Here is a 27,266-nt window from a genome sequence, read left to right as displayed (position 1 = left end):
GTTACAACAACAAATATATTAGGAGTTTATTGTAGGATATCCCATTTTCTGTAAAAAGGTAACTGGTCTTTATCGGGGCCTTGCTCTCTAGCAGTCTGCCTACCTACAGTATGACACACAATCTCTCTCCAAACAAACTGGATCAATGCAGTCACAGATAAGTAAGACTGTAAATTGGCATCTATTTCAACTAATCCACTTTGGGCAAGTCTTTGGGAATCATCTTTACAGCTGGCCTGCACTCCGACCACCTTTTTCCCTTTCTTCTCAACATTTGCAGCTCGTCTTTTCTCCTCCTTGATTTTAAAAAGTGAGGACTTTGGTGTAAAAACAATGCATACATTTCTTGTCACATATAAATATGGAGTATAATGTTACTGCGATTACAGCGTGGGTCAATTTGTCCATATTGGCCAGTCATAGTATATGCAATGAATGGCCATTATAGATAGAAATCAATTTAGAAATAGAGAGAGGTGTACATGGACAGCCTTGGGCAGGGAGACAGCAGACAGTCTGAAGACGTCTGCCCACATAAAACATCTGATCTGGGACCCCCAGGCCACTGACACTGGCCATGGTGTAGCATTAATCGCAGCCATCTGCTTCAGCCAACACATTGTGATTGCACTTTGCAGCAGTATTGACTTTGTGTTAAATCCTGGCCTGTCACAGAAACCCCACAGCAAGCATGAACACAGGCAACATGCATGCATTTAAATATGGCAAAGCAAAGGTGCATTCAGGCTCACTCAAACACTTTCATATGTCTGCTCTCTTCCGCCGCCATAGTGTCTTTCCTCATGTCTGCCTTTTCTCTGCTTTCTTGCTGCATTAGTACCTTTATTTGATATTCACATAGTGCATTACTGTGCTGTGCAACGTTTCTCACCCTCAGGGGAGGCTACACTTGCTGGTTTCTCCAGAGAGAAGAGAGAATAGCAGATTCCTCCCCACTGCTCAACAGCCATCCAGTCCTCTGGGCAACAACTCCGCCGCCTTCTTGCTTGTCAGAACACCTCTTTGCCATGCAAATTGCTTCGTTTTTTGACGCTCCCGTTCTTCTCAAGCATCCTCTTTGAGCAAAAGGCAAGTTTGGAGGGAGAAAAGAGGTCTTTCTCCACATTTGAAAATCCAGCCTTCAAAACAGTGTGAGCCCATGCTGATAGGGGGAATGTTATGTCCTGGTGGATTTATGACTACAGGGTCAAAGAGTTTGGTTTTCCAACTGGGGTATTTTTGTGGGTGTGGAGTGGACTGTGTTTAGCTGGAATGACTGCTAGTAGTTGTAGCTGGGAAGAGAGTTGAAAGAATATTAGTTGTGTTCACGAGTGCTTCCCAAGGTTGTTGATTGTATGTTTCTGATATTGGATGTATGTGTGAGTAGGTTTCCTTGTCATGTCAGCAGAACTGTCTTTAGGGAGAATATCAGGCCATTTCACAGTCGAGAGAGTCTCAAAAAGGCTGCTAGAGACCGTAAAAATGAAACGAATATCTTCCTTTTCCGTTAAATTTGTTGAATGTGTTATGTCAGCAGTTTAGGTGTCTTTTAAATATCCCGACACACACATGCATGCATAAACAACGAACACGATGCATGTTGTGTTTTTTCTCAAAATATTCATCTGCCTCCCAACCACCATCTTTTTTCCATTTCCTGCTCCATTTTTATTTTTTCGCTTCCTCTCTCTCAGCTTAATTTCATCTCTTCATACTGCTTTATTCAAACTCACCCACCTCCACACTGAGCCAACTTGCATTCTGTGTGGATTTGTGTGACCGATGGAGCTTTGAGGGGAGTGGAAGCAGCATTCACCTCCCTGGAGCGTGGCTGCAGGGTGGTTAGCACCTCCACTCTGCTACACATGTTTACACAGCCTAAAAAGCCAGTGCCCAGGTTTTCCACTTGCCTGCGTTAACCCAGAAGGAACCCTCAGGTGAGGCTGACATGAAAGATATTATGCAACGCAGGGACTACAGGGGCCCCAAAAAGACACGATCCAAAACCGAGAATCACTCCTCAAAGGTGTTTTCTACCGTCAGTCAACAGGCTATAAAACAGTGAGTAATGTATCTGACCTTGAACAAACATTTAGATGTAATGTTGAATGAGGAACTGGACTCCTACTTCCAAGATGCCTGATTTTTATTGTTTTTGTTTTTAGGCAGACTTGGTTGTGACACACGGACTCTTTCCTCCGTTCTTAAGGAAAAGTTCTGTTGAATGGAATGAACAATGTAGCTCGAAAACCAATACTGACACTGCCACAAATATGGGTCGTATTAGGTTTATTTGAATTTTTGTCAGGTATGAAAGAGGTCACCTTTTTGGTTTGTGACTTCTCAAAGCAAGTAACAAAGCTTCATAAAGGCTAAGTCATCTGTGTTTGCAGATGCATCAGTAATACGGTGAAACAGCCTTCGTTTTCCAGACCACATTTGCTAATAATAAATTGACAGACTAAGACAAAGCAACAGCAAACAACTTAAAACTAACTTACAGGAAACTCACAGAACTATTCAGCTTATACTGTAGGAGGTGGAAGTTATGTTTAAAGACATGCAACCTAATATGTTCTTTGTAGCAGTGTTTGCAGTGTTCACCAAAGGGATTTAGTTTATGTGATTACGGTCTGACTGCTGTTAATACATTCCAGGAGGCCTCTGTCTGAGGTTGTAAACATCATTTCTCTACCGTCGATAGGACTGCACGACTCTTGATAAAATGAGAATCAAGATTTTTTTTTTTTGTAAGAAGATCACAATCTCTGGTAGAACTAACATACATTTAAAAATGTTGGTGCTTGGTGCATGTTAGAAAAGCTACAGGCTAGGTTTGAGTCTGCCTCCCACAGAACCGTGACCAAAGATTGGATGCTCTTTGCTGCGGACCCAGCTCGACCGCAGATAGCTTCGTGGCTAATTTGATTGGTTGAGTGTAAGCAAAGTGGTTGGTTCAGGAAGAGTCTGTCAGCCTTAAAGTGCATTTGTGATTGCTGCAGCAGGGACAGATTATGAGTACTTATTCTAAATACGCAACTCTGAAAAAAATATGGCAGAATCGTTGACTCAAAATCAAATTGTGATGAGATTGCGTATGTGCTTAAATCGAGATCACGATCTTTTAACAATGAATCATGCAGCTCTACCTGAACCATATAAATGTATCGTTTATTTTGGCTTTTGCTCTCGCTAATGCCAGTGGACAGAAATGTGCATTGTGCTAAGAGAAGCTTCCTGGCCTTCTTTGACGCTTTCACTGAACAAACATATAGTAACAATCGATGTTAGATGTCGAAAGGTGCAGATAATAAGAGTGAAAATACACCCACACCATGAGATAGTCATATCAACGTGTGATCACAATCGACACAATCAACCAAAACCTGGAAGTAATCAGGAAAAATCTTCTTTTTTTTCTCACAGAACTGTTGTTTGAAAGAAGACCTTCAACGGAGCTACCAGCCACACACACAGCACTCTCTCAGCCTCTCTCTCTCTGTTCTATAAGCTGACCATCATTATAGTACCTTACAGCACTCCGCTGCAAACGTGATGTGGGTGTCAATGCAGCCCTTTCCCACACTCAGCATGCTGGGTAGATCATCTCCAAGACACAGGTTCCAAGGTCCTTCAATGTGAGACAAGCTATTAGGTCTCACACTATTTCTCTCTCCTCTTCTTTGTTTGAACTCTCAGATGTCATTGCTTTAGCTCTACTTTGGTTTCCTGTATAGATAGAATTTCCTTTGATGTGGTTTAGAGAACACACATGGATTCGGTGGCCTACCAATGTCATATTAGACCATGTAACATCAGGGTACCTTATTTCACTTGAAAAGATAGCAATATTCTTCTGCATGTGGCCTAAGCCATGTGGATAACCTGTAGCTCAAAGCCAATCTCAATTTATCTCTAATTTGGTCATCACCAGAGAATATATGGTCGACTAGAAGCACACTTAAATATGCCGATGCAGTCACATAAATGTCCTTCACTTGTGCTTGTTACTTGCCTCTAAACAGGTGGAGGAGTGCCAGCCCCTAAAAGGTGTCCTACCTCGATCAACAGTTCCGTTGCCATAAGGAGAGGCAGTAGAGCAGAAGGCCCCTTGAGCTAGCTATCCGTCTCTGTGGTATTAGAGAGTTTAGCGGAATAGATAACAGTACTGGGAGTGAGCCTTGGTTTAGGCCCTTATTTTGTGTGTAAATTATACTGCCCATAGCATTTTATTATTCTCTGTCTTTCTTTGCATGACTAACATAGATGTCCGTATCAATTTAATGCCCATCAATGCAATAGTTGTTAAGAACGCATGTCTGCGTTCATAATATTGTTCAGAGGAGCTCCGTGGATTTTATAGAGCTGTATTCACTGTGTCGAGCAAGCCACAGGTCGCTGTTTACTACAGCTGTATGTACACAAAATAAACAGATTTGCGCCAGTCTCATCGCGTCTGTGCATAGACTTTGTATGTAATCTACTCGCGCGAATAATTCGCGCCGCGTTTGGTGTGAACGCAGCATTATAGACCAACAATAGAGCCAGTCTGCTAGCGTGGCTAAATATCAGGTCTCCAAAAGCGTGTCACTGTTATGAATATTTACATGAATATTATATTTATGTGTGTGTGTGTTTGTATATGTATAAACATATGGTATGTGTCACTGCTATTTGTAAGAATCAATAGGTACATATCAGCCATCCAAGTGGGAAACTGACCAAAACTATGTCAGTACCTCAGCACGGCACAAGAACCACCATACAGCACAGATGTGGGTTTTGGTCTTAGAGCCCTGCAACTGAAGGAAAATTAATTACTAAAGGGTCTGAGTCAATCAGCCATGGATTTTCAATTACTCTTCGAATGGTGGCCATGAAACAGCTTTAGCTGTGAAATATGCTGTAGAGAAGTCTGAGAAAACAGGAACCGGTCTGGGGATTCATTTCAATGAACTGCCCTCAACACACATTGAATTCCTCAATGATGCCATCTGATAGCATCTGGCCTGTGCTGTGGAGAGCCACTCCACTGAGCGGGGAGAGAGAGACGAGAAAGAAAAAGAGGGAGAGAAACAAAAAGTGGCCGAGAACTTGCCTTAGGGGTAATGCAAAGTCTGTCCAGATACAGAAACCTCTCTCCCTCTCTTCCGTGGCCTTCCTCCATCTCACCTCAGCTCTCTTCTTTACTCTCACTAACTTTTCAATTTCCACAGACCTGCAGGGTTCAAAAGGCTAGCTCAAAGAGGACTGCACATTTTTTAAATTCCATCTCCTGGGTTGCGAGGGAGACATGTCCAGGGCCGGCAGTCAGACAAGTAACATGAAAGACCCCTGAGCATGATGACACCAAGAGACTGACCCAAAGCTTTGCTTTCTGCAGGGCAGTGTTACAATAAATAAGTGGAGGAATATTGGAGGGATACCAGATATTTAAACCTGTTCTTCTTCTGTTAATTAATCTGGTTTTAATAGCTATATTTCTAAAGGGAATGCTTCTTCAGCAAAACTAATTCTAATCAAACTGAATTGAGTTATCTCTATTGAGTTATCTCTTATTGTGTCTAAATGTGGCTCTTGAAGTGGATCATCGTGTCGATGAAGTTGATGTTCTTGATTCTTGCACTTTGGGGTCGTACCCACCTGGTTGAAAATAAATGTTATGTAATGTATTGTATTCATTTCTAAAAATAAATAAATAAATAAAATAAAATATGGCAACAAACCAACAACTAAAAATTCTCAAATATCTTTTGTAAAACACATTTTACAAAGTCTAAGCCTCCATTTCTTTGAATAACTTGTATTTGATTTTGGAAAACGATTCTAATGACTGATACTGGGATTTAGGGAAGAATAGTGCTACATTATTCACACGATGCATCCGTATGTTAAACAAAAACACTGTTCAATAGATTGGATCGTCTCTTTTTTCTGTGATGAACATGCCCTACAGATTATAGCCCTGATTCAAAGACAGAGGAGACGTACAGCTAAATACCGACGGGAGGAACTTTACCCCCATAATCTGCAAATATCCGTTTATAAAAGCAAAGGCGTGTGTTCAAGGGTTCACTGCTTACCCCATAATTATACCAATTAAGCAGATTACTCCCACTGTTCTCTGCCGGTGGGGGAAACGGAAGTAATGCCACAACAGAGCCTGCAATTAAAGTTTACCTCCCCAGGATAAACACCCGGTCCAAGTAAAATATGTATCCAGACCCCACGCTCGCTCCATCTCTCTCAGCCATACGCATCAATGGAAGCAGGTTGGAGACTTCAAGGAGGAGGGGGGTCAGTATGGATGATGAGGGGGAAGGGGGAGTTGCTCAGCAAACCAACCGATGGACAAAAAAAAAAGAAATGTCACACTCCACAGTGAACCAGACAGCCCACTATTCTCTCTGTCATGTTGCCTGTAGTAAGTCTCCCACACTTCCTTGTGCTATCACTGTGGACCATAAATCATCACTGACAGTAAACCATGTTCAGTTTGAAGTGGGCTTTCTTATTTTCATGCCCCATCAAAGGCTCGACTCTGCAGAGTCGAGCCTTTGTGTGGTTTTTGTAGAGGGTCTCAATGACATCAAAGAAAATGTCAAGATGATTATTGACCAAGTAAACCAGATAATGTGTGATTGGCTCTGGATTGTCTAGTGTGTGTGTGTGTGTGTGCACGTGTGTGTGTGTGTGTGTAGGTGTGTGTGTGTGTGTGTGTGTGTGTGTGTGTGTGTGTGTGACGAAAGTGCCAGCGGTTACTTTCAATTATGTCCTTATTCATATTTAATGGTGTTTATTGGAGCTTAAGGTCAATGTTGGTGTGTTTACGTGCGTTTCCTAACACTGAGGGAGGCAGCTGGCGTCCCGCTGTTAAGTCTGTGCTGTCTTTTTAAAAATGCACGGCGTTCCACCACAGGGAGCGCTGACCCCCCCTGGCCTTAACCTATTGAGCGGTAAATATCAGGTAACATGGCCAATGAAATCCCACATCTCACGAAACTTCCTTCTCCCTCTAAACCTTCCAAGTATTCCAAGTAAAGTATTTATCCTACTGTAAATTCAGATGAGTTAGCTGCTATGGATCTTGTTTCAACATGAAGATTCAGTAATAAAAACAGGAAGTGGTTTGAAGTGCCAGAGCATATGAAGGGAGTTTGATACTGTATCAGCATTTACGGAGATGAACAATTCCTGGATTCTTTTTTTTTTTTTTTTACTGTGAAGGAATACCATGGTACCTGTATTTCATGCCTGATTCCATACAAGTAAGACATGAAAGCACTGTCATGAGTTTAAGTGAAAACGCAAGTGCTGGAGTTTAGTAAAGCACCAAAAGACACCTTTGAACTGTGAATGAGGTATTACCCTCTCAACTGTAGGAGATGTTTTTAAAAATTGGATTTCAAAGAAGAAAAGAAGCAATCAATATGCAGCATTAAAAAACATCTGAGAGTACAATGTAACAATTTATAAATGTAAAGTAGGATAATGCACGATTGTTTCTGATCAACCCAACAACTGGTTTGTTCGACCTGTCAGGTGTTGGAAGGTTCCTGTCGATGTCTCATGGAAGGAGAGAGCTTCATCATTTATCAGATACTGTGGATACTTTTAAAAGCCAGCTCAAAACCCCCCTGTTTAGGCTGGCGTTTGTGTAAAAGTAAACCCATGTCCTAGACCTGCTCTTAAAATATGTTTTACATTTTTATTTTATTTTGTATTCTTTTTTATTTTATTTTTTATTTTTTACTTTTCTCTGTGTATATAATGTATTGACCCTAGGGTCACATTGTGTTTTTTATGCTTTTAAATGTCTGCTCTGTTAAGCACTTTGTGATATTAATGTCTGTGAAAAGCGCTATATAAATAAAATTCATTCAATTCATTCATTCATTCATTTAGAACACACTTCAAATGATGTTAAATGTTGCATGTGATGGATAACATATAACCCTTACTCTAACACAAAAAGGGAATCTGCTGTTGTTTCACGACAGCTCACAACAGCACGTTTTATCCAGTAAAACGCTGATCATGAATTATAATATGGAGAAGAAATGCAGTAGCTGAAAAGCAACAGCTAAAAAGACGACAGTATGACGAGAAACAGTTCTGACGCATTTGGCTGTAGGAATACCCAGCGCTCCGCAAGTCAAACACAAACTCGCTTTCAGTGCCACAAGAGTATTTATAAATCTAAAGGTTGGCACAAGTGAGAATGCATACAGTACCTAGTCAGTGTGTGTGTGTGTGTGTGTGTGTGTGTGTGTGTGTGTGTGTGTGTGTGTGTGTGTGTGTGTGTTGTTGCACAAGAAGATCAGACCATAAGCACACTCGATACATATACTTTATATGATGTATGTGGAATTATTATTGTGTGTGTATTGGTGCGTGAGTGAGGTTCAAGGGCAGACAAAATCCACTCTGTAGTAATGAGCTAGCTGTGCTGCTCTGTCTGCTCTGTCTCGTAGGCCCTCCTGCTTGCAAACCACTAAAAGGTTTGAATTAAAATTTAAAACAGAGCTGTGCTGTGCTGCCTGCATTTCAGGACATTTATATATAAAACACACTTCACCAACTGTGAGTCATATGGTTTTTGTGCCGTCTGTCAAGTCGGAAACCCTTGCTGTGTCCTTTAAAGCGGAAGAAAACACAAGCTAAAAAGCAACTTATTACACAGCATTGTTTGGACACACAGTCATTCTATCGTGTCGTGTACAGCCACAACATTGATGCTGTTTCAGGGGAGAATCTTGTATGCGGACTGTGTTGTGACTTAAACACACTCTAGTGCAACAGCGTTACTAGTCAAGGACCATACTGTCAAGCAACATGTTTCTAGTATAGTCCTAAAGATGTTCTGTTTAATATTACACAAGATAAGCAGCTGCGGTATTGCAAATATTCTAAAACATTCTCCCAGTCATAAAACAGCCCTACTCTGGTAAATGTGTTATATTTCCAATGACAGATTTGATGTATACTGTACACATTCTGTAGACTCTATTACCTGATTTGAAGGAAAGCAATACAAGGATTTGGCCTTGTGTATAACAACGTAATGGTACCAGTTAGAAACCACGGAAAACCTTAAAGGTTTCCATTTGACAACATCCATTTCCATATTACATGTAGAAACTGCTCAGTCATTTTGAAGACGCACATCATGATGCCAATTTAAATGTAAATGTGAGACTGCAGCTACAAAACAAAGATGAATCTTTTGACAAATGTCACACTATAAACATATCATCATGCAGCAGAAAGCATGTTATGACTATTCATGAAAGCAGTTGCCTAGCCATTGTCTTTCTGCTCTCTGAAACAAATACAACCCCTTATCTCTGCCAGCATAATTAGAATATGGGACTTCCTCGTGCCAAATGCTTCACCACGTCTTCACCAATTACAGCAATGTCTGCTTTGTGTGCCCAAGGGTTTCTGAGGCCCTTTGAAAAAGGAAAGCCCCTTTTGTTAAGGAGAGGGTTAGAAAGAAAAGATTTGACATGGATTGAGAGAAACATGTCAATGTTAGTGCAAGCCTACAGCAGCGGCATGCCCATTTCTGCCCCTGCATCTGTGCATGTATGGGGATGTTCATTTATCCATCTGAACAATTGTTTGCCTGCTGGAGTCTGAGTCTGAGTGGCACAGCTGTTCACAGAGGACACCAACTGGCACTGTGATTTGTGATTTGAGAGGAGAGAAGCGGTTTGCATACTGCTCACCGTCTCTGAAAAGTCTTTGAAATCAAATCAAATTTACCCACTGGCCACAATTTAGAAGAAAAAGGTACGGTAGAATGGAGTGAACACACAAGCTTAAGTGCTGAATTCTGATTTATTTCGCAGATCAGATTTTTTTGTTTGACTGTTCACATTTTGTTTTGATGTGGCCAATACCTGATTTCAGTGTGAACTTTTTACGGCCTTGAATTGACTGAACTGAAAACAAAAACATCAAATGCAGCACACTGTCCAAACATGGAGGCAACTGAAGTCAACATTTAAGGCTTCAGTTCTAAGTTAATTCAGAGGAAAATAGTCGATGAAGCAGGGTATGCTTTAGGGCGTGACTACCTTGTGATTGACAGGTTGCTTCCATGGCGTTGTCCAGTCTGGGAGTTGACTGTGCTTCCATCTTACTATTTTAACCATTTCACAATGTGTTTTCAGGTCATGAAAGTTAATTATAACTGTTTTGGACGCCTAAAAATGTCTTGTTCGGTTGTACTTAGCTCAACCCTCTCGTGTCACTTCTGGTTGCAAAAAACCAAGATAGCGACGGCCATTAACCAAGATCGCAATGGTCAAAATGCCAAACTCAAGGATTCAAAACGGCAGTCCACAAACTAGTGGTGACTATGTCTACTTTTCAAATCCAGTCTATGGTTCACACTGAATAACAGATCTAAGTCATATATGCGCAAAGAAAACAGATTTTGGACGTTTGTTGACTGCAGTGTGAACGTAGCCTTCGTCTTTAGAGACTAAGCTGATGTTGCCTGAAGCTAGAAAGACATTATCATTTATCAGCACTTCTTGCAGCCGCAGACTAAAAAGAAAGGTATTGAATGACTGCACCAATAGGGAATGAAAATATAGCATTGAGCTCAGTGTCAACCTCAAGGAGGCTTGACGCTTCCGCATTCTGATGCCCCGATAAAGCGAAAGAGGATCGTGTGGGAGGAAAGAGAGATAGAAAGGAGTGACAAAGAGGAAAAGGAATTGAATCAAGTAAGGAGGTGGAGAGTGTTCAAGCCTTTCTGCCTGGATCTGGTGTTTGTGTTACACCAAACACTTTGATCAGTTTTGAGATGAATGCAATTTGATAAAACAAACAGTTCAGGCAGTGTAGTTAGTATAATTAAAGGGAAAACAGGCATCAGGAGGACAGATGAGCACCATTATCTGTGCTATGTTTTGCAGAAAACACATTTAAAAGTAACATTTTGGAATTGCTGTGAACTATAGAAAATGTTCTTTTCTCATGTTAAACCAGTATTGCTCTAGCACTTTAATAGCATGATGCTTATCCTCCTGTGTGGTTTGCTCGTGTGTCAGTGTGTGTTTATAAGTGTGTGTGTGTGTAGGATTTGTATTATCCTATAGGCTGATCTACTGTGGAAATCAAGTTATTGCACTACTGTATATGTGTACTCTATACAGGAGGGAGGGGCGAACGAAGGCGGATGGAAAGCACTCCAATGATCTCAAGAGTCTTTCTCTCTTTCCATTTCCTCTCTCTCACCCACTAAGTCTGTCCTCATCTTCCATCGCTCTCTTCTTTTTCTCTCTCTCTGTCTGAACGGCAGTTGATGTTTCAGATATTAGTGAGCTGTGTCAGACAGTTAAACTGCCCTTTATTGATTGTCTAAGCTTCACTCTTTCCAAGCAGCCATTATGGTTTTAATGGCTTGTAATGGAGTCGGGTCCTTTTTGATGTCCGATTGCTCGGAGAGATCTGCCTTTGTTTTTTTTATATTGTTTCAAAGGATCCTCCTAATGCTGGCCTCAGAGAAGGATGACATACAGTTTTGGGTCGATGAGGTACCAATCAAATCTGAGCGGGTATTAGAGTGTGTATGTATATATATATTAGTGCTGGGCAAGTTAACGCGTTAATTTCATGTTAACGCATTCATTAATTAACGCCAACAATTATTTTATCGTGCGTTAACGCATTTTTTGAATTTATTATAATTATAATTATAATTATTTATTTAAAAAACAAAATTATTTTAAATTGAAAAACAAGAGACAATACATATACATAACAACAAGAGGATGACAAGAACAGTGGGATAAAAGCCAGCAAACATCCTATAGTCAGACTGTCTCATGTTTATCGTTTGTATTAGAGATATGATGTCCCTTCAGGGTTGCCGTAGAGAAAAGGCGACTTCCGCTGCTCTCCCTGGAGACTACTGGACATCGCTGCGGTAAAGTCAGCAGACACTCCGATCTCCGTGGTCAACTCAGCAGACACTTACATGTTAGTGCACCGATATGCTGAAATTCACGGTAAACGCATTTAAACGGCACAGATCGGAAGCAAGCAAAGGACTTTGAAAGTTAGCGGAAACATTAACGTGAGACAACATCCGGTTTCTTCAGATGAACATCCGGTTTTCAGAATAAGATGCCAACAAAGTATGAATTATATTCACATTAAGTATGAAACATGCTACCTGCATCTCGTGAACCAAATGTTATTGCCCTTTTGTTCATATAGCAGTACTTTTAAAATAAAAGTGCGCAATACACTACTTTATAATTCATGATTGAACTTTGCCATAACAATGCGATTAATCGCGATTAAATATTTGAATCGTTGCCTCGCACACACTTCTTTACACTTTTTCTCTTATTAAAAGCTTTATTTTCATCTTGCAACTAAAAGTTGTATCTGCCCAGCTAGCTCTTCAAAGTGCTATGGACTCTAAATAAGGAATATCAAAGCCCAAAAGAGAAGAGAGAAAAATGGGAATATAACCAGGATTTGGGGGGCACAAAAAACTGTTTTCACAAGGAGGGTGTGTACGGTAAAGTCCCTGTGCGAATCATCAAAAACAAGCTCGAACTATTGATGTGTATAGTTTGTTTATTGTTGCTGGCAGGTCCTGCGCCATCATTAGTGCCGTGAGTATGACGCACTTATTTTCGTTTTTCTTTTCCTCCTTCAGAAAAGGTAGGGGAGTGATAGTACTTCAATGCATTGGTAGAATTCAGCATGTATTCATCTTGTATTCCTTTTGAATGTGTCTCATAGACCTTGGTGTCAAAAAGACGTGTCAGTGGTAAAACAGAAAGAATGAGAAACTGTTTCAATTTGTTTTTCCTACTTCCTTGTAAAGAACGAAAAAGAAAGATGTGCTTTCAAAGCTCTTGTCCTTATGACTGCCTATGAACTAGCATGTTTATTCAACATGCGACACCAACATTTGCAATCCATTAACGGTTTGCGTTCAACAAATGTTGCTAATTACTGTGTTTCCTGTCAAATGGCGCGCATTTGGCACTGCGAATAGGTACAACATGAGCTCAGACTTACAGTCCATGCTGTCGCCTTCTGCAGCGGCGTTCTCAACAAAAAAAGTCAGATTAATGCACAGCATAGCATATAATTAATATTTTCTTCTTTCTCTTTCTGCCTCATTTTGCCTTTAGTGATAAAAGAGAAATTGTAATAGACTCAATGAGAAATGATTGGCTTCAATGGAAAATCTTCACATCCGTGCAGCAGTCGCATTTGTCTTTAGCTTCGCTTTAAATGTCAACATTCGCCTTGTTTAACTTCATTAGCAGTCTGTCCCAGTAATCTGGGATGCAATTTACAACCTTTATAAAGGATGTTGAGATCAAGCATCTCAATCCAGTTTGTGAAACAACATTAATCCAGAGTTGGACTGGTTTCGATAGAGTAAGGGACACCACTTCCTGTTTCCCCGGGGTCCTGCCTAGAAGCTTTGAGACGGTATGAAAATCGGGCCTAATTGCCTTTCTTAAGAATCCTGTATTTTCCCCCTACAGTCCCGTCCAAAGTCATACTTAGGGAGGGAAAGGGAGAGGGAGAGAGATATAGAGAGACAGAGAGAGAGAGGAGGGTCTGAAATGAATCCATTGGGCTGCACCGTGTGCTGAGTAAACACATAAGTACACATACAACCAAACATGAAAATGATGGTTTGGAGGAGTCACTTAACTTTGGGAGGACAGGTTATATAACTTTTAGTTGCTCACAGAGAAAAAAAATAGCACAAGCGGGTGAACCTTAACTTTACTCAGAATGTTGATAAATGAGATTTTAGCCTAAACTTTGAAAGTCATGAAATATTGATAGGGTATACACAGGAGGATTTGACATAAGTGAGGCAGAATACTGCAGTGCTAGGCATCACATGTTTTGTTGAAGCATCCAGTGTAGCACTCAGGGAGAGTGAGAGAAAGAAAATTGGAAAAAAAAGAAGACCCTGTAGATTTGGTGGAGGCTTCAAAAATAGGAGAATGCCGCACATCAAGGAGGCAGGGGTGCAACTTTGCTGTCCCTAAATTGTCTGGTTTAATGAAGCACTGACGATCGATACAGCGAGTGCCGAAGAAAAATGGGCTTCATGTGCAGGTAAATATTAGCTCTATGTCCAAGTCTTGACAACAACACCCTGAGAGGGCACATCCACATTTTCCTCTCTCTGTATATTGACATCATTATTCAGTGTTCCTAAAAGATGAATGATTAAGAGGCTTTGCAAGCTTTACATTGAGGCACAGGACACCTTCAAATATCTGAACTCTGACACAAAAGTAAACAGAGGAAGCTGATTTTCTAGTCTGCATTTCCAAAATAAAGTCTCTGAAAGTCGTCTTTCACTCTTTTTTTCCATTTAAACTCAAAAGTGAAAGGTAAATATGTGCCTCGTTTCTGTACTGTTCTAACAGTGGGCAACAATATTGACATGACTTGACATTGACAAAAAACTGCCTTTTACAAAGAGAGTCCACTTATACAAATAATCAATTTTGTAGAAATAACACTCTCTTGTGTTCTTCCGCTCAAGAGGCAAAATGAGCGGGAAGCATCATTTTTCATTTCACACTCGACATGCCTGAAAATGGACAGCCATGTCGGGCCTAATTGGTGAGTGAGAAGGGGCTAGCGACTGGCGGGAGGGTGGGGTGCGGCTATTTCTTGGCACTCAATGAGCCATTTACAGATAAAAGACCCCACTGCTGAGGAGAGGAAAAGGACCTCTCGTAAGTAAAAAAAAAAAAAATGGGTAAAGTGAGTGAGACATCTGTGCCAGCAAGTATTTAAAACACTTGCCAAATGCTTTCTGGAATTATATAATATCATGTTGAGGAGAACACAAGATTAATCACAGACCAAGATGGCAGCCAAGAGGATGGCTTCAACACTCATTGTCTTGCGGAAATAAAAACCACAGCAATCAGTGGCATTTGTGACTGATGGCAGCTCACAAACACAGCTGCGTCCGGTCCCATTTCTTTGAATTTCAATTTTATGCTATTACAGTCTATGTCTGTCCCTGTGCGTCGATTCCTCCGTCATTCCCTCAATCCGCTCCTCGCCATCTGTCCATTGGCCCTGGTAGCATTCTTATCCACCATTTTAATTTCAGCACACATACAGCGATGCTTTACGACATGCGACTGTAATTGCAGAGAAAGGCAGAGGGGGGAAGGAGGTTGACAAACGAGCAACGTCAACAGCGTCGAAAGGCATGAGTCAGAATCAGAAAGTGTCACAAACGGATCAATCCGTAGGTACACAGAGCTTAACGACATGCTGTAAGTGAAGCTAGCTTGTGCATGTTGCATGCTTTGTGCTGTGTCGGACTGATATATAGGCCTGATGAAACCTGGTAAATGTCTGCTTCTGATCTGATGCAGCATTTATGATGGGAGGTTGGCTTGCTGCAAGTTGTTGCTTTTTGCATTTTAGGGAGGTTTCAGGATACATTCCTTTTAAGACACTATTCCACCTGCTGTACTGGCTACTGGTTTTTAGTACACATTGGCTCTGATGCTACCCTTCTGTTTTAAGTATATGTGAGTGCATAGAGCGTAATGAACAGGTATGCAATGGGAGTTTATTTTTGTTGAGCCTTTCAACGCTGACTTTATTAGGTATCAGCACAGATTGAAAGCTATTTTTTATGGGCGTATGATTGGGCTTTTTCCAGCAGTGGTTGTTCTCTCAGTGTATTTAGGATTGGTCTGTCTGTGTACTAATAGTGAAATGAGCCTTGTTGGTAAAGTGCTCTGGGGAACACATTGTACCAGGCATAGTGCTCTGCAGAGCAGAAGATTGCTAGTGCACTTCTCACAGGTAATCACTGACGAACAAGCCAATAAATAGAGAGAAGCGCCGACACAGTTATACAAACACACACGCTTTGCACACCACCCACACAGAGAAATACCTGAGAGCACTTAAAGATCAACTGTGGCTTGAACCCTTCTTTCTAGACTGAGATCATTACCACTGAAAGGGAGTGAACACGGAATCATTCGCTCATCCTGACGATCTTATCACTTTTGAGTGACCCTGACAAGAGGAGCGAGCAGAAAGGAACATGAAAAGCTGCCGATTCACAGTAATTGCAAGCGGAGGAAATATGCCACGTAATGTGACATTCAGTTCAAAATGCAGCCTCTTGAATTTCGCTATCTCTTCCGAGCACACGCTTCACTCATTTCTTATCTGTGTCCGATAACCTTAGCAGCAAATGAAATGTATTCGCTGGAAGGAGGTGTTTCGCCTCTTTGGTGCTGCAGTACACAGTCTAAGTGAAAGAATCTCTAAGCAATAACTCAGGGGGTCAAAAGTTTACAGTGTTTTGCCTACAGTGAGCAATCATAAAGCTCTACTAATTTAATGGCAGCAAATGGGGATTCTACGGATTAGAACAACGCCAATTAGACATTCACCCTGGCAAGGTTAATGACGGATTAAGCCATGAGTTGGGACCCCTTTGAAATCCCAGGAACTATTCTGCACACTGCAATTCTACGGGACAAGACTCTTTGTAAACTCAATTATTAAGGAGCAAATTCAGGTTTTCTGATAGTAACGCAAAAACCAGAAGGATGCTTTTGTTTGGCACAACAGCAACCAGGGTTCACAACCACTGTACATACAGGCAATATACCACACGCACCCATACACGCCACTGCATGAGAACATGTGGAGTACAAACCCTACCTGCACCAGATTCCAGCCCTCCAGGGACTCTGCGATGATGGAGGTCACAGAGGGGCAGACACCACCGAAGATCATCAGGTGTTTGGGACCGTAGCATATGGCATCAAAGAAGGCCCTCAGCCCCTTGGCATTGTCACACTACAGACACGGTGATACGGAGGGAAAAGAGAGAAGAGACATTTTAATTCGTTTTTATTGTAAAAAAAACCAGGAAAACGTAAATAAAAATGTTTAAATTAAAATGTTAATTCTATTTTGCAAATTGTATCTCAATCCCAAAACTAAACATGCCAACATATAAAAGTTAAAGACAATTTATCGATGTTTTCTCTTGTTTTTTGTCAATAGAATAAGCAAAAATAGTTTAAGAAATGATTCAAAGTATGGCGATACTCGATACCCTCATCTGAGTCTCCACTGTATGAGAAAAACTCTTCACTGCTCAAAAGGTCATTGTACTCCGACATACTGTGACGGTTGAACCACAGAAACAGTGGACTCACCAGTGACTTGTTTATTGTATATTGTTTATCATTTGGAATATTACCGGTACACTCTCTAAGTGCTGTGGCACATACCATCATGCAGTGAATGCAGCCTTGTGTATGTGTGTGTTTTGAGACCATCATGTAAAACGATGCATCTCACAGACCCCCCCCCCCCCCCCCCCGCGCTCTGATCCAGTGCTGCAGAACGCAGCCATTCCACGTCACTATAGCAACCGGAGGAAAGGAGAGTGCAAAAGGGAGGGAGAGAGAGAGCGAAATGAGAGAAGAAGAAAATAACAGTGTAGGTTCCTATTGATTGCTACATGATCTGGCTAACAGGTTTTGCTGTGATTCCCTGATTTCCACAGTCAGTTTGTAAAGATATTCCCTTCAGCAGTAAACACTCCCCCCCCCTCCTCTGTCCTCTGTTATTGACACTCAATTCAGGATATACTCCTGTGTGGCTGAGAGATAGATGGACTGACTGACTGAACGGCAGGTGGTGTGTGCGTTTGCGCCTTCCGACACACTCCATCTCATCTGAAGAGTTATTTCACCTTGTTAGCCATCAGTCGGCGTCTGAATGAGATGCTGCCGCTGAACAACAGCAGCAGCCGCGGATTGAAAAGCTCAAAATCAAATGTGGAGGAATGAGAGTCCTAACCAGACGCATAGCACCGTACTGTAGGTTGTGATCTGTTGGTAACGTTATTAGGGGCATGGCAGGTCTCGCTGCTGCAGCCTTGACACATCTTTCCATCTCATGTTCTTTTTTTTGTCCTTTTTTTTTGAGCGGAGGACGATTGTCTCGGAGCCGTAAATTGAGGCAGAGGACATAGACAACCTTGCAAGTCACACGTTGAGCCGCTACAGCAATCTTTCTGCATCGCACTCAACCCTCCACAGCCTGAGTCATCAGACTCCCTTTGTGTGAATGCCTTTCAATGTTTTAAGTATAGGAGACCAGGTACAATCAAGGCTTCCCCCTGTGCATGTACATTCATGCTGATGGAGAACAATGTATGCTGTAATGCAGTCAAAAGTTGACTTGATGGTGGTCATGCCTCAGGTGAAATGATAGGGAGAGAATGTGATTAGACACAGTGGGGATTCCTTATCGTGGCCACACAGCTGAATAAAACAGCAGGTCTATTAAAGAAGATATGCCATTTGCATACTCTCATCATTTATTTCCCTCCAGCTGGTCGTAACACGGAGGGTTTGTAGGATTCAGACTCTCAATTGGTTACCATGCAACAGAAAAGAAATGTGGGCAACTAAACTTGTCATCGTACAATAGAGCTTGGTGATATTCCAGGTTTCAGCTGATTTATGACATTGAGTGTAATGAATCGTGTATATATGTGTAAATGTAGGTGGTAAAGAATGTCCCTCGCTCCCTCTTTAGCAAAGCGAACTGTTTTACTGCATTTGAAACCAGGGGATGGGGTCAGATACAGTGACGAGCTCCAAACAAACCCTTATTTTCATTATCGATGAACCATATTTACTCAAGCCCAAGGCAAGATCTTCAAATGAATTGTTTTGTCCAACCAACAGTCCAATCCCTGAATAGTTCACTATGAAGTGAGAAAAAGAAAAGCAGCAAACCCACAATATTAAGGAAGTGGAAATAAACATTGTCGTTTGATAAATGCCTCTCATCAACTCATCGCTTCAGCTCTAATCACATGTGTTATTTGAAAAAGAAAAGAAAAAAGCAATCTCGTTCTTTTTGTCTCTCGTTCTCTGTTCACTCCCCCCCCCCCCCCCCCCCCCGCACCCCCCCACCTTCTTCATTCATCTTCTCCTACTTTCGCCGGGCACACATGCACAAAATCAGTTGTGACTGCCCACAGAGCCTTGACCGGTGTGTTGTCATGCCAACAGTGTGACTATCCACACTTTGTGCGCTGTAGTTGAGGGAGGAGGAGGAGGCCGCGGCGGGGCCGGTGTAGAGATGGTTATATTTAGCCTCTGATTAGGGAGCACGACCACTCAGACATTAATCAATACTTATTCAGCCATGGAAACACTGTAAAGCTTGATGCCAGATAGACAAAGCAAGACAGATGGGAGAGAGGCAGCGGAGTATAATGGCACAAAAAGAGTAAAGAGGCATGAGGGTAGTGAAGAAGACGGCGGGAGGAAAGGGGCAGAAACAAGCAGTTGAATAGAGAGCGAGAGAGAGAAAGACTGGAGTGAAGAGGTATTAGCCTGACATTAAGTATGCAGTAATAAAGCCAAGTCAACCAGTGTTATGAACCTGCCCTCCTTTATGACACCACAATGGAGTAATTGGTGACTGAGATTGGTTGAGTGGCTCTCTGTGATGCTCAGTAGCTGCACAGTGTGCCTGCAGATTTGCCTACGGTCCGTCAATAATGGAAAACATTTTTCATATCAAAATCTAAGGCTATCTTTTATCGATTACAGTTTGAATTTGAAGCTCTTTTGTCACTTAATGAATAGAAGGAGAAGTGAGTGAGTCACTGAGAGGTTGAGGCTGTATCTTACATCCCAATTTTCTTGAAAAAAGGTGGAAAAGGGAGGCAAATATAACTATCCTGAAAAACACAAAGAAGTCCTGAGGAAGAACTGGCACAATGAGGAAGGCATAGCAGCACTTGACTCCCAAGTTGAGCAGCAAGAAATACAACAGCATTTTATTTCCCTCTTCCCCCGTCAGAAATCGAATTCCTGGCATTTGGAAGCCATTGGGAGCAGATCGATGGGGTTAACACCCGTAGTAATCAGTTTGACCGCCTTGGGAGACAGCCAAGGAAGGTGTGTGTGTGTGCGTGTACGTGTGCGTGTGTGTGTGAAGGCTGATGGCGGAAGAACCTGGAGATGGGAACTCAAGGGAGGTATATCGCCGTTTCTAATGTTGTAAATCCATAAACAGAAAATGTACTTTTCGGGTGACCACAGCATGATATCCTGCAGCTCATATGCACAACGGAAACTAAATCGAGTTTTACTTCAGTTGCTGGATTTATGAGCGTAGTTGTTACAATATTCAGCCTGCAGTGCAGTGAGTTTGCACTACCCTTACCATTGAGAGGATATTACCGATATTACCGATGGGACAGCCGGCCAAGGAGGAGTTTATTTAAAATGCCCCTCAATCCATTGTCTCCATTTATTTTCCTTCACTCTGACCTTCACACAAAGTTGCTGAGATTCATCCCTGTTGATTTATTATTATACGATGACATTAGCCTGCTGTTATTGTGCACTCAATTCGGCTAAATGTGAGGAAACAGCTGCCCGGGAATTATCTCATGTTCCATGTGATCGTTTGCATTCATTACATATGCTTAATCAAGATGCTACACGGTCGTGGAGCACATCTTTAAAGGTCAGCATGCAACAATGCCGTTTTTCCGAACATAACTTCAAACATCACAGCAATAATAAGTCACTTTAGAGGATTAAAACAGATCCAAAATATTTCAGTTTTTTTAAGTCTAACAGAGTAGATAAAAGATGTTCTTCCATCAGCTCGGCTTTAAATGTTCAGCTCATCTGAATGAGCATGATACAATGCAGTACTTTACATTAAGAGAAAACTACTTCAAACAATCAAAAAACTAACTTGGGACAATCTTTTTTTTAGGCTTATCCATTACTCAAACCCAAAGACTAGTTGACAGTTCACTAATATTTTAATAATATTTCCTGCGGTCAATGAACATGCCTTTCCTACACAGCGTCAGCCACAAAACAGCACATATGTACCACGAGTACATCCTTCACTTACAGTACAAGGTAATGTGGGTTTCTGAACCCAAATCTTGCATTCTAACCAGCACTATATGTGGAACAACCATGTAGAGACCAGTAGACTGTGTCTTTGTGTGCATCCGTGTGTGCGTTTGAGAGCGTACATGTGTGCGATATGGTGACAAGAACAAGAGCTGATCAGAGCACCAGGCTGGTGCTAACCATGATGAAATGCTTTGTTAGCGCTGCAAACACAGGCAGCTGCACCTGTCCCTCGTCTAATGGCAAAAATCACTGCATCCAAATCAGCAACCTGAGGCTCAATACAATACTGCACACACATGCACGTGCGTGTGTGTGTGTGTGTGTGTGTGTGCGCAGAGAGAGAGAGAGAGAGAGAGAGAGAGTCTGATCTGATGTCAGAAGCAATCTGCCCTTCACACACTGTGTTTATTGATGACAATACCAACATCACATGTGATTACTGAGGAGAAAATCCACAAGAATCCCAACACGGAAAAAAATATTATCACAGGTGAAGATTGGATGTGCTCATGTTGTTGCCTCATCTGTCAAGAAGCTGTTTTCATTCACCCACAGTTTTATACGGTGTGTTACATACAGCTGTATGTGTGAACACGATGTGTGCGATAACAACGTTACTTCTGTTCATCCAATCAACAGAACTGAGCAAGCAACTTCCACCCGTGGCTTCATTTGTTTTGGAATATTTCTTTTCAGCCTTTAGTCAGTAGATCCTATATTTGTAATGCTTCACTGAGGAAAAATGCAATTAGGCTATCTAAGAAAACCCCAAAACACCTTGAACAAAGGAAGAGGGGACATATGACAACCCAGAGACACCGCACACACACAGAATTGAGAAAAAGATTCCTTCTTGTACTTATCATGCATAACTCTCCATAATTTGCCCATAATAGTATAAAAACGCGAACTAATAAAATACAGCAATACTTCAAAGAGCTACAAATATTTGTCAGCGTAACCCCTGTCAGTTGTACACACACACTGCCATACTGTAATTTACATCTGTGCACTGTCAAGAGAGAACATACACTGTCACTGATGAAGCCCCCCCCCCCCCCCCCCCCCAACAGGCATCCATCCTGCCTTCCTGCCTCCATGCTTTATATATTGTAACTCATGTCGTGATGTTTGGAGCCGCCATGCAGCAGCAGTGCAGCGGATGTAAAAAGCTGGTCCCCTCTATCAGCTACGTCTACCTCCTGCATGCACTCCTCATTGAATTACTTCCACATCTCCACGCCAGGAGAGGAAGTGTGAGCCAGGCTGAATCCAGCGTTTGCTGAAACATATGCTTGGCATTATAAAGCCCGATAGAGTTAGCAGGGTGCAGCCGACAGGTCAGATCTAAAGGAGATTATCTATTTCCCCATGCACAAACCCTACTATTCCTCTAAACGCTGGCATGGCTATCAATACCGACTGCTGTCGGAAAAGAAGAACAAGGGGGGGGGGCTGTTGTGTATGAGAATCAGTCTGCAACAGTTTAGTAAAGTTTTACTGTTCCATAGTAAATGTAGCTGGAGTCTATTTGATTGTCCCAACAGTATATCAATAGCAATTGTATTATGAGACCCCGCTTGAGTTCATTGGGGTCATCCATCTGTCAATTAACAGCTGATTAACTCCTCACACAGCAGTGGCAGCCCCATCTTGCCTGCTAACATCCTTACACACATAGGATCTTCAAGAAGCTATTTGTGCCCCGTCAATGAGCCCCGAGGCAATAGAGAGGTCCACTGGGGTGTAACATATCACCCGAGATGCCTTTTCTTTCTCTTTCTAAACAGCCAGGAAGACGTGGCTGGCAGGTAATTCACAGACTTAAAGAACAAATGTAAAAAAAACAAAAAGCCACAGCTACAGCTTTAAGTGAGATACTTGGAAAAGAGGTAAAGGGGAGGAAGAAGAGGTGAGGATGAAGCAGACCGGACTCCTTGTGGTAACATTTAGACAGCGGGCCCGGGAGTATACGAGCAGAGTACACATTGATTGAGAGAGAGTGGATGATGTAGAATTGAGAGCAGCATGGAGTGATGGAGCTTTTATTTTTTCAATCTGTTCTCGTCACATTGCATGCATGCAACACAGAGAGAAAGAACCCATTGAGGAGCCCAGCACTTGTCTGGGGAGAGACTGGCCTTTAAAATCCACTGCGACAGACTGACTGAGTCGCTCAAGCTGATGGCTGTTTGCCCTCCATCGCGCCCTCTCTCCCTGCAGTCTGGCTCTCGTTGTTGCACTCAATCTATCCCTCCTTCTCGAAAGCTCAGATGGCCACCAGGATAACCACGACGGCACGTTGGAAGCCTCACCGGTGGCGACAACTCCCTTCCTCTCTTTTTCACTTTCTGTCTCTTCCACACACACACGTCTCCCCCATGTCATGCTTACTCTCAAACACACACACACACACACATAATGGATAAACTATCATCCTTCCGCAAACGAATGCCAAAACACAATCATAAACAAATACACACAAATCGGCTCACTCACGAATCTGAGATAAGCTCAAATTGGCCAGTTGGTACTAAAATCACAGTGAACACATTGCACCTTTATTAGCAATCTGTGCTGTGCAGGAGGCGGACGCTGTGTTAAGCCTATTACAGGTTGTTGTGCTTTTGACAAGGCCTGACAACAGCTGGAACATGTTGCGCTGACGTGAGTGGGACAGACCAATGTATAATCTGACTGAAATGAGCCATCTGTTGTAGTCGGCCCGCCACTCTGGGCCAGACTGAATAAATCTTCAAATAAAACTTTGAGCAGATATTCGAGATGATGACTTTGGAGAGCCCCTGACTTTTTCCCTCAGCACACCATGTGATTGATGTTTATGACTTTGAAATGTCTCAACAACTACTGGATTGATTGTCATAAACGTTGCTCAGACATTCATGTCTCCGTTGAGATAAATAGTGTTTTACTCTGGTGATCCCTTGTCTTTTCAGCTAGCTGGACCATCAGGTCAAAGTTTAGATCTGCATTCGTGACCAAATGACAGCAAAGCTACTGCCGTTACCATCTACCTCAGCATGCTAACACACTATACCAAGGTAATGAACATGATACTCACAACCGCTAAACATCAGCAGGTTTGCAATGCTATTGTGAGCATGGTGGTATGCTAAAGTTAGCATTGAGCTCAAAGCACTCTCCAGTTTGTTGCATCCAAGTTACCCTGAGGAGTAGAAATGTCAATGTACATCCACTGTGTATAATGTGAGGAGTTTGAGAACTTTGGCCTGAACAGGAAGAAAGTTACTTTTATAACTGCCCAATAGAAATCAAACAAAAGGGTCCAATAAATGTCTTGTATTTTATCATCAGCAGAGGTGCCCCAGCTGGTGTATCTGCTAACTAGTAAATGACGACTGGAAGAGGGGGAATGTGGATAGAAGAGTGGGAAGAAGAAAGAGAGAAGGAGGGAGCCCATTATCAAGTTAATTGTTTCTTTGCCCCGAAGGTCCGCCACTCTCTCTCCAACGGATGAATCCAGTAAAGCGGGGCAGGAGAAAGAGGAAGAAGAGGGACAAAGAGGATTGTGGTTAATGGTATAGTAGTACATGAGTGCAGCACTGGGTTAAGAGCCAGTCTGGTGGTATGCAGGTGTCCACAGCTACTGCAGAGAGAGGAATTATGTCAGCGAGTCCATCTTTTTGATTTGGGGGGTCATGGTATCTCTGCTGCTACAGAATTCACCGCGGTCGATTTTGACTCAAGGCATTCCTCATACATTTGTGTTTCCCTCTGTTTCATCACTGACAGCACAACCCCAAATGAACTCGAAATAAAATATTGCTACCCTTCAAGATATACTTGTCAGATTATGTTCGAGTTTTCCCCAACTGAAGCCGCCTATAAACTGAATAATAACGGAGCACATAAAATCCCTCGTATATTTCCTGTCAATTATGGATATAAACTCTTTACGGACAAGAACTGGGAGAGAGTTTTTAACCCTATCCATCCTGTCTCTCTTTTTCCCCCCCTCCCACCTTCTCAATCTTTATGAAAACTCATCCAGCATCAACATATAAGTCCTGCTGGATATCGCTGACCTTTGCTTTTCACATTTAAAAGAACCTGCCTCCACTGTTTATGAGCCCTCCCCAGTCTGTGTACCTCATATTATGCTGTCTGCCAGAGTGGAGACAACAGTGGAGTGACTTTTTGGAGTGCAGGCTAGCTTTTGTCCCGTTTCCAGGCATTATGCTAAGCTAATCAGCTGCTGGCTGTAGCCTTATATTAAACTCATCAATATTTTCGTCTAACTCTCAGTAAGAAAGCAAGTAAGCATGTATGCAAAACAAATTAAATCTACCTCTGTAAATTGTGCTATGAAACTATTTTACATTAGCAAATGTAACAATTTGAGTCAGAATTATACCGATATTGAACTCACACACAGAGACAGAGATTCTTTTTTTTAAGGGGATGGTCAAATCAATCTGTAGACGTCAAGATATCTTGATTTGTTTTTTCTTATCCATGCGTCAGTAAAAAATACTTTGCTAACAGAGTGCTTTTCAGGCTGCCAACCATTACCATAGACTTCCCTTAAAATCATTGATTTAACTACTTGAAGTTGAACTACTTGTAGTAAGTAACTACTTGCCCTATTCTTGAAGAGCACCTCATATCTTACTTCAACATCAACATTGCAGCACTCCCTATTTTTGCTTCAATATCATGACTTTTAATCTCGAGTGTCGGATAAGCTCCAAAAAAAGATGGATCTTACAATTCCCATCATGCATCATGATGGTATATTCATTAAACCTTCTTTGCCTGATTAAATTAACCCCAGCCTTCCGGTTTGTTTTAGCCAAGGCCGAGATAACCTTTTTGATATTATCAGGGTTATTTTCACAGACTTGACAAAGTGCTCCAGAGCCGCAGAAGACATTATGTCGCTGTTTTTCGCAGGTTAAGTCGTACTCTCCGTGACTGAAAAACAGCCTTTTGATATATAGAGTAGAGTCGAATCTCTGGAGGTTGTAGAAGGATGATGGTCACGGTTAAATGATAGGACAAAAACAGCAGGCTCCGCGCTTGCTTTGTTTTGCGGTGACCTCACCTGCCAGTCGTTGTGGCGTGATGTTTTCATTCATTTCCAACATGTAACACATAATGGGAGTAGTTTTTGTTAGATACAGTTTGACATTGTGTTTTGGGAGGGCACTTCTCCAACCACAATCATCACTCAAGTCACGTTTATGCTTGTGTCTTCGGATGACATTGCCAGTAGTCATTTCTTCTATTGGTTATCTAACAGCGGCCATGTAGAGAGTGGGAAAAGAAAGATATTGTTGTTGACATTTTGTCGGGTCTGAAAGGACAAACACTGGCGGATTACTCATCGTTCTCTAGATTAACAGAACCATCTATTGACAACTTTTACGACAGCACCTGTCTTTATTTCACACAGGACAGATGGGAGTCTGGGAAGCGTATAGGCATGGTGGACTTTGGGACAGTATTTAAAAAAACTGGCATATTGGGTGAGTGGGTGCATGGAGGTCTGTGTGTTTGTCTGTGTGTGCGAAGTGGGAAAGAGCAGAGCACAGTTCAGGCTGTCCCTCTTTGCAGCCTAAGGATTCTTCTGTCCACGCACATCAATGGTGTTCCAGCAGAACGCCGCCTCCCAGGAATCCTGGCCTAGTCTCTGTTTGGATTGAGGTCCTCCCTGGCTCTCTTCCAATCCACTACTTCTTTCTCTATTTCACCAATCATCATCATCATTTTTTCACTTACATTCTTTCACTGGCGCTCTGTCTCCGTCCTGTAGGTACTGACTACTCTCTTCTTATTTCTGTCATCTGCTTCTCTCTCTCCCCTAACACTTTCTACATCTCACTCATCCCTCTCTCCTCTACCCTCTTGCCTCCAGGAGGTTTAAAGTTATTAAGGGTCGGGGCTGTAAGCATCGCATCATTAACACATCTTCTCTGGATGTTAACGTTGCCGTTTTCTGCTCAATCCAATTAGTTTCTCAGTTAATCACCTAACCATATATTTTGAAGGATGCTTTGAAAGAGTGGACCGCCATAACATGGCAAACTAATGTGCTTATCAATCATTAACATTAGCGGAACACTGATTAAATAGTCAGTGACAGGAGAGCACAGAGGATTGCACAGTAGCTGTTGAAGGTAAACGGATAATGGCGTCCAAGTGAAATGAAAAGATACAGGGAAATGTGTTTTTCAGGATGGATGGTATTTATTTCTAACAAAAGGGGGGGAATGGCACAATAATGATCATCAATTG

The 27,266-nt window shown here is 42.0% G+C and overlaps 1 protein-coding gene across 1 annotated transcript in view; it reads right to left on the bottom strand.

The window, feature by feature from the left end:
- gabbr2 (gamma-aminobutyric acid (GABA) B receptor, 2) overlaps positions 1-27,266 on the bottom strand; it is a gene marked incomplete at both ends in the record, with an annotated part of 138,986 nt that overhangs the window by 81,212 nt on the left and 30,508 nt on the right. The window contains one exon of the mRNA XM_079287663.1: positions 16,729-16,866. Coding sequence (XP_079143789.1) covers positions 16,729-16,866 — 138 coding nt within the window. The remainder of the gene's footprint in view (positions 1-16,728; positions 16,867-27,266) is intronic.

Source organism: Melanostigma gelatinosum (genome assembly GCF_949748355.1).
Source record: "Melanostigma gelatinosum genome assembly, chromosome: 17".
NCBI lineage: Eukaryota > Metazoa > Chordata > Actinopteri > Perciformes > Zoarcidae > Melanostigma > Melanostigma gelatinosum.
Note: the sequence above shows the minus strand (reverse complement) of the source record. Positions and strands in the feature narration are given on the sequence as shown.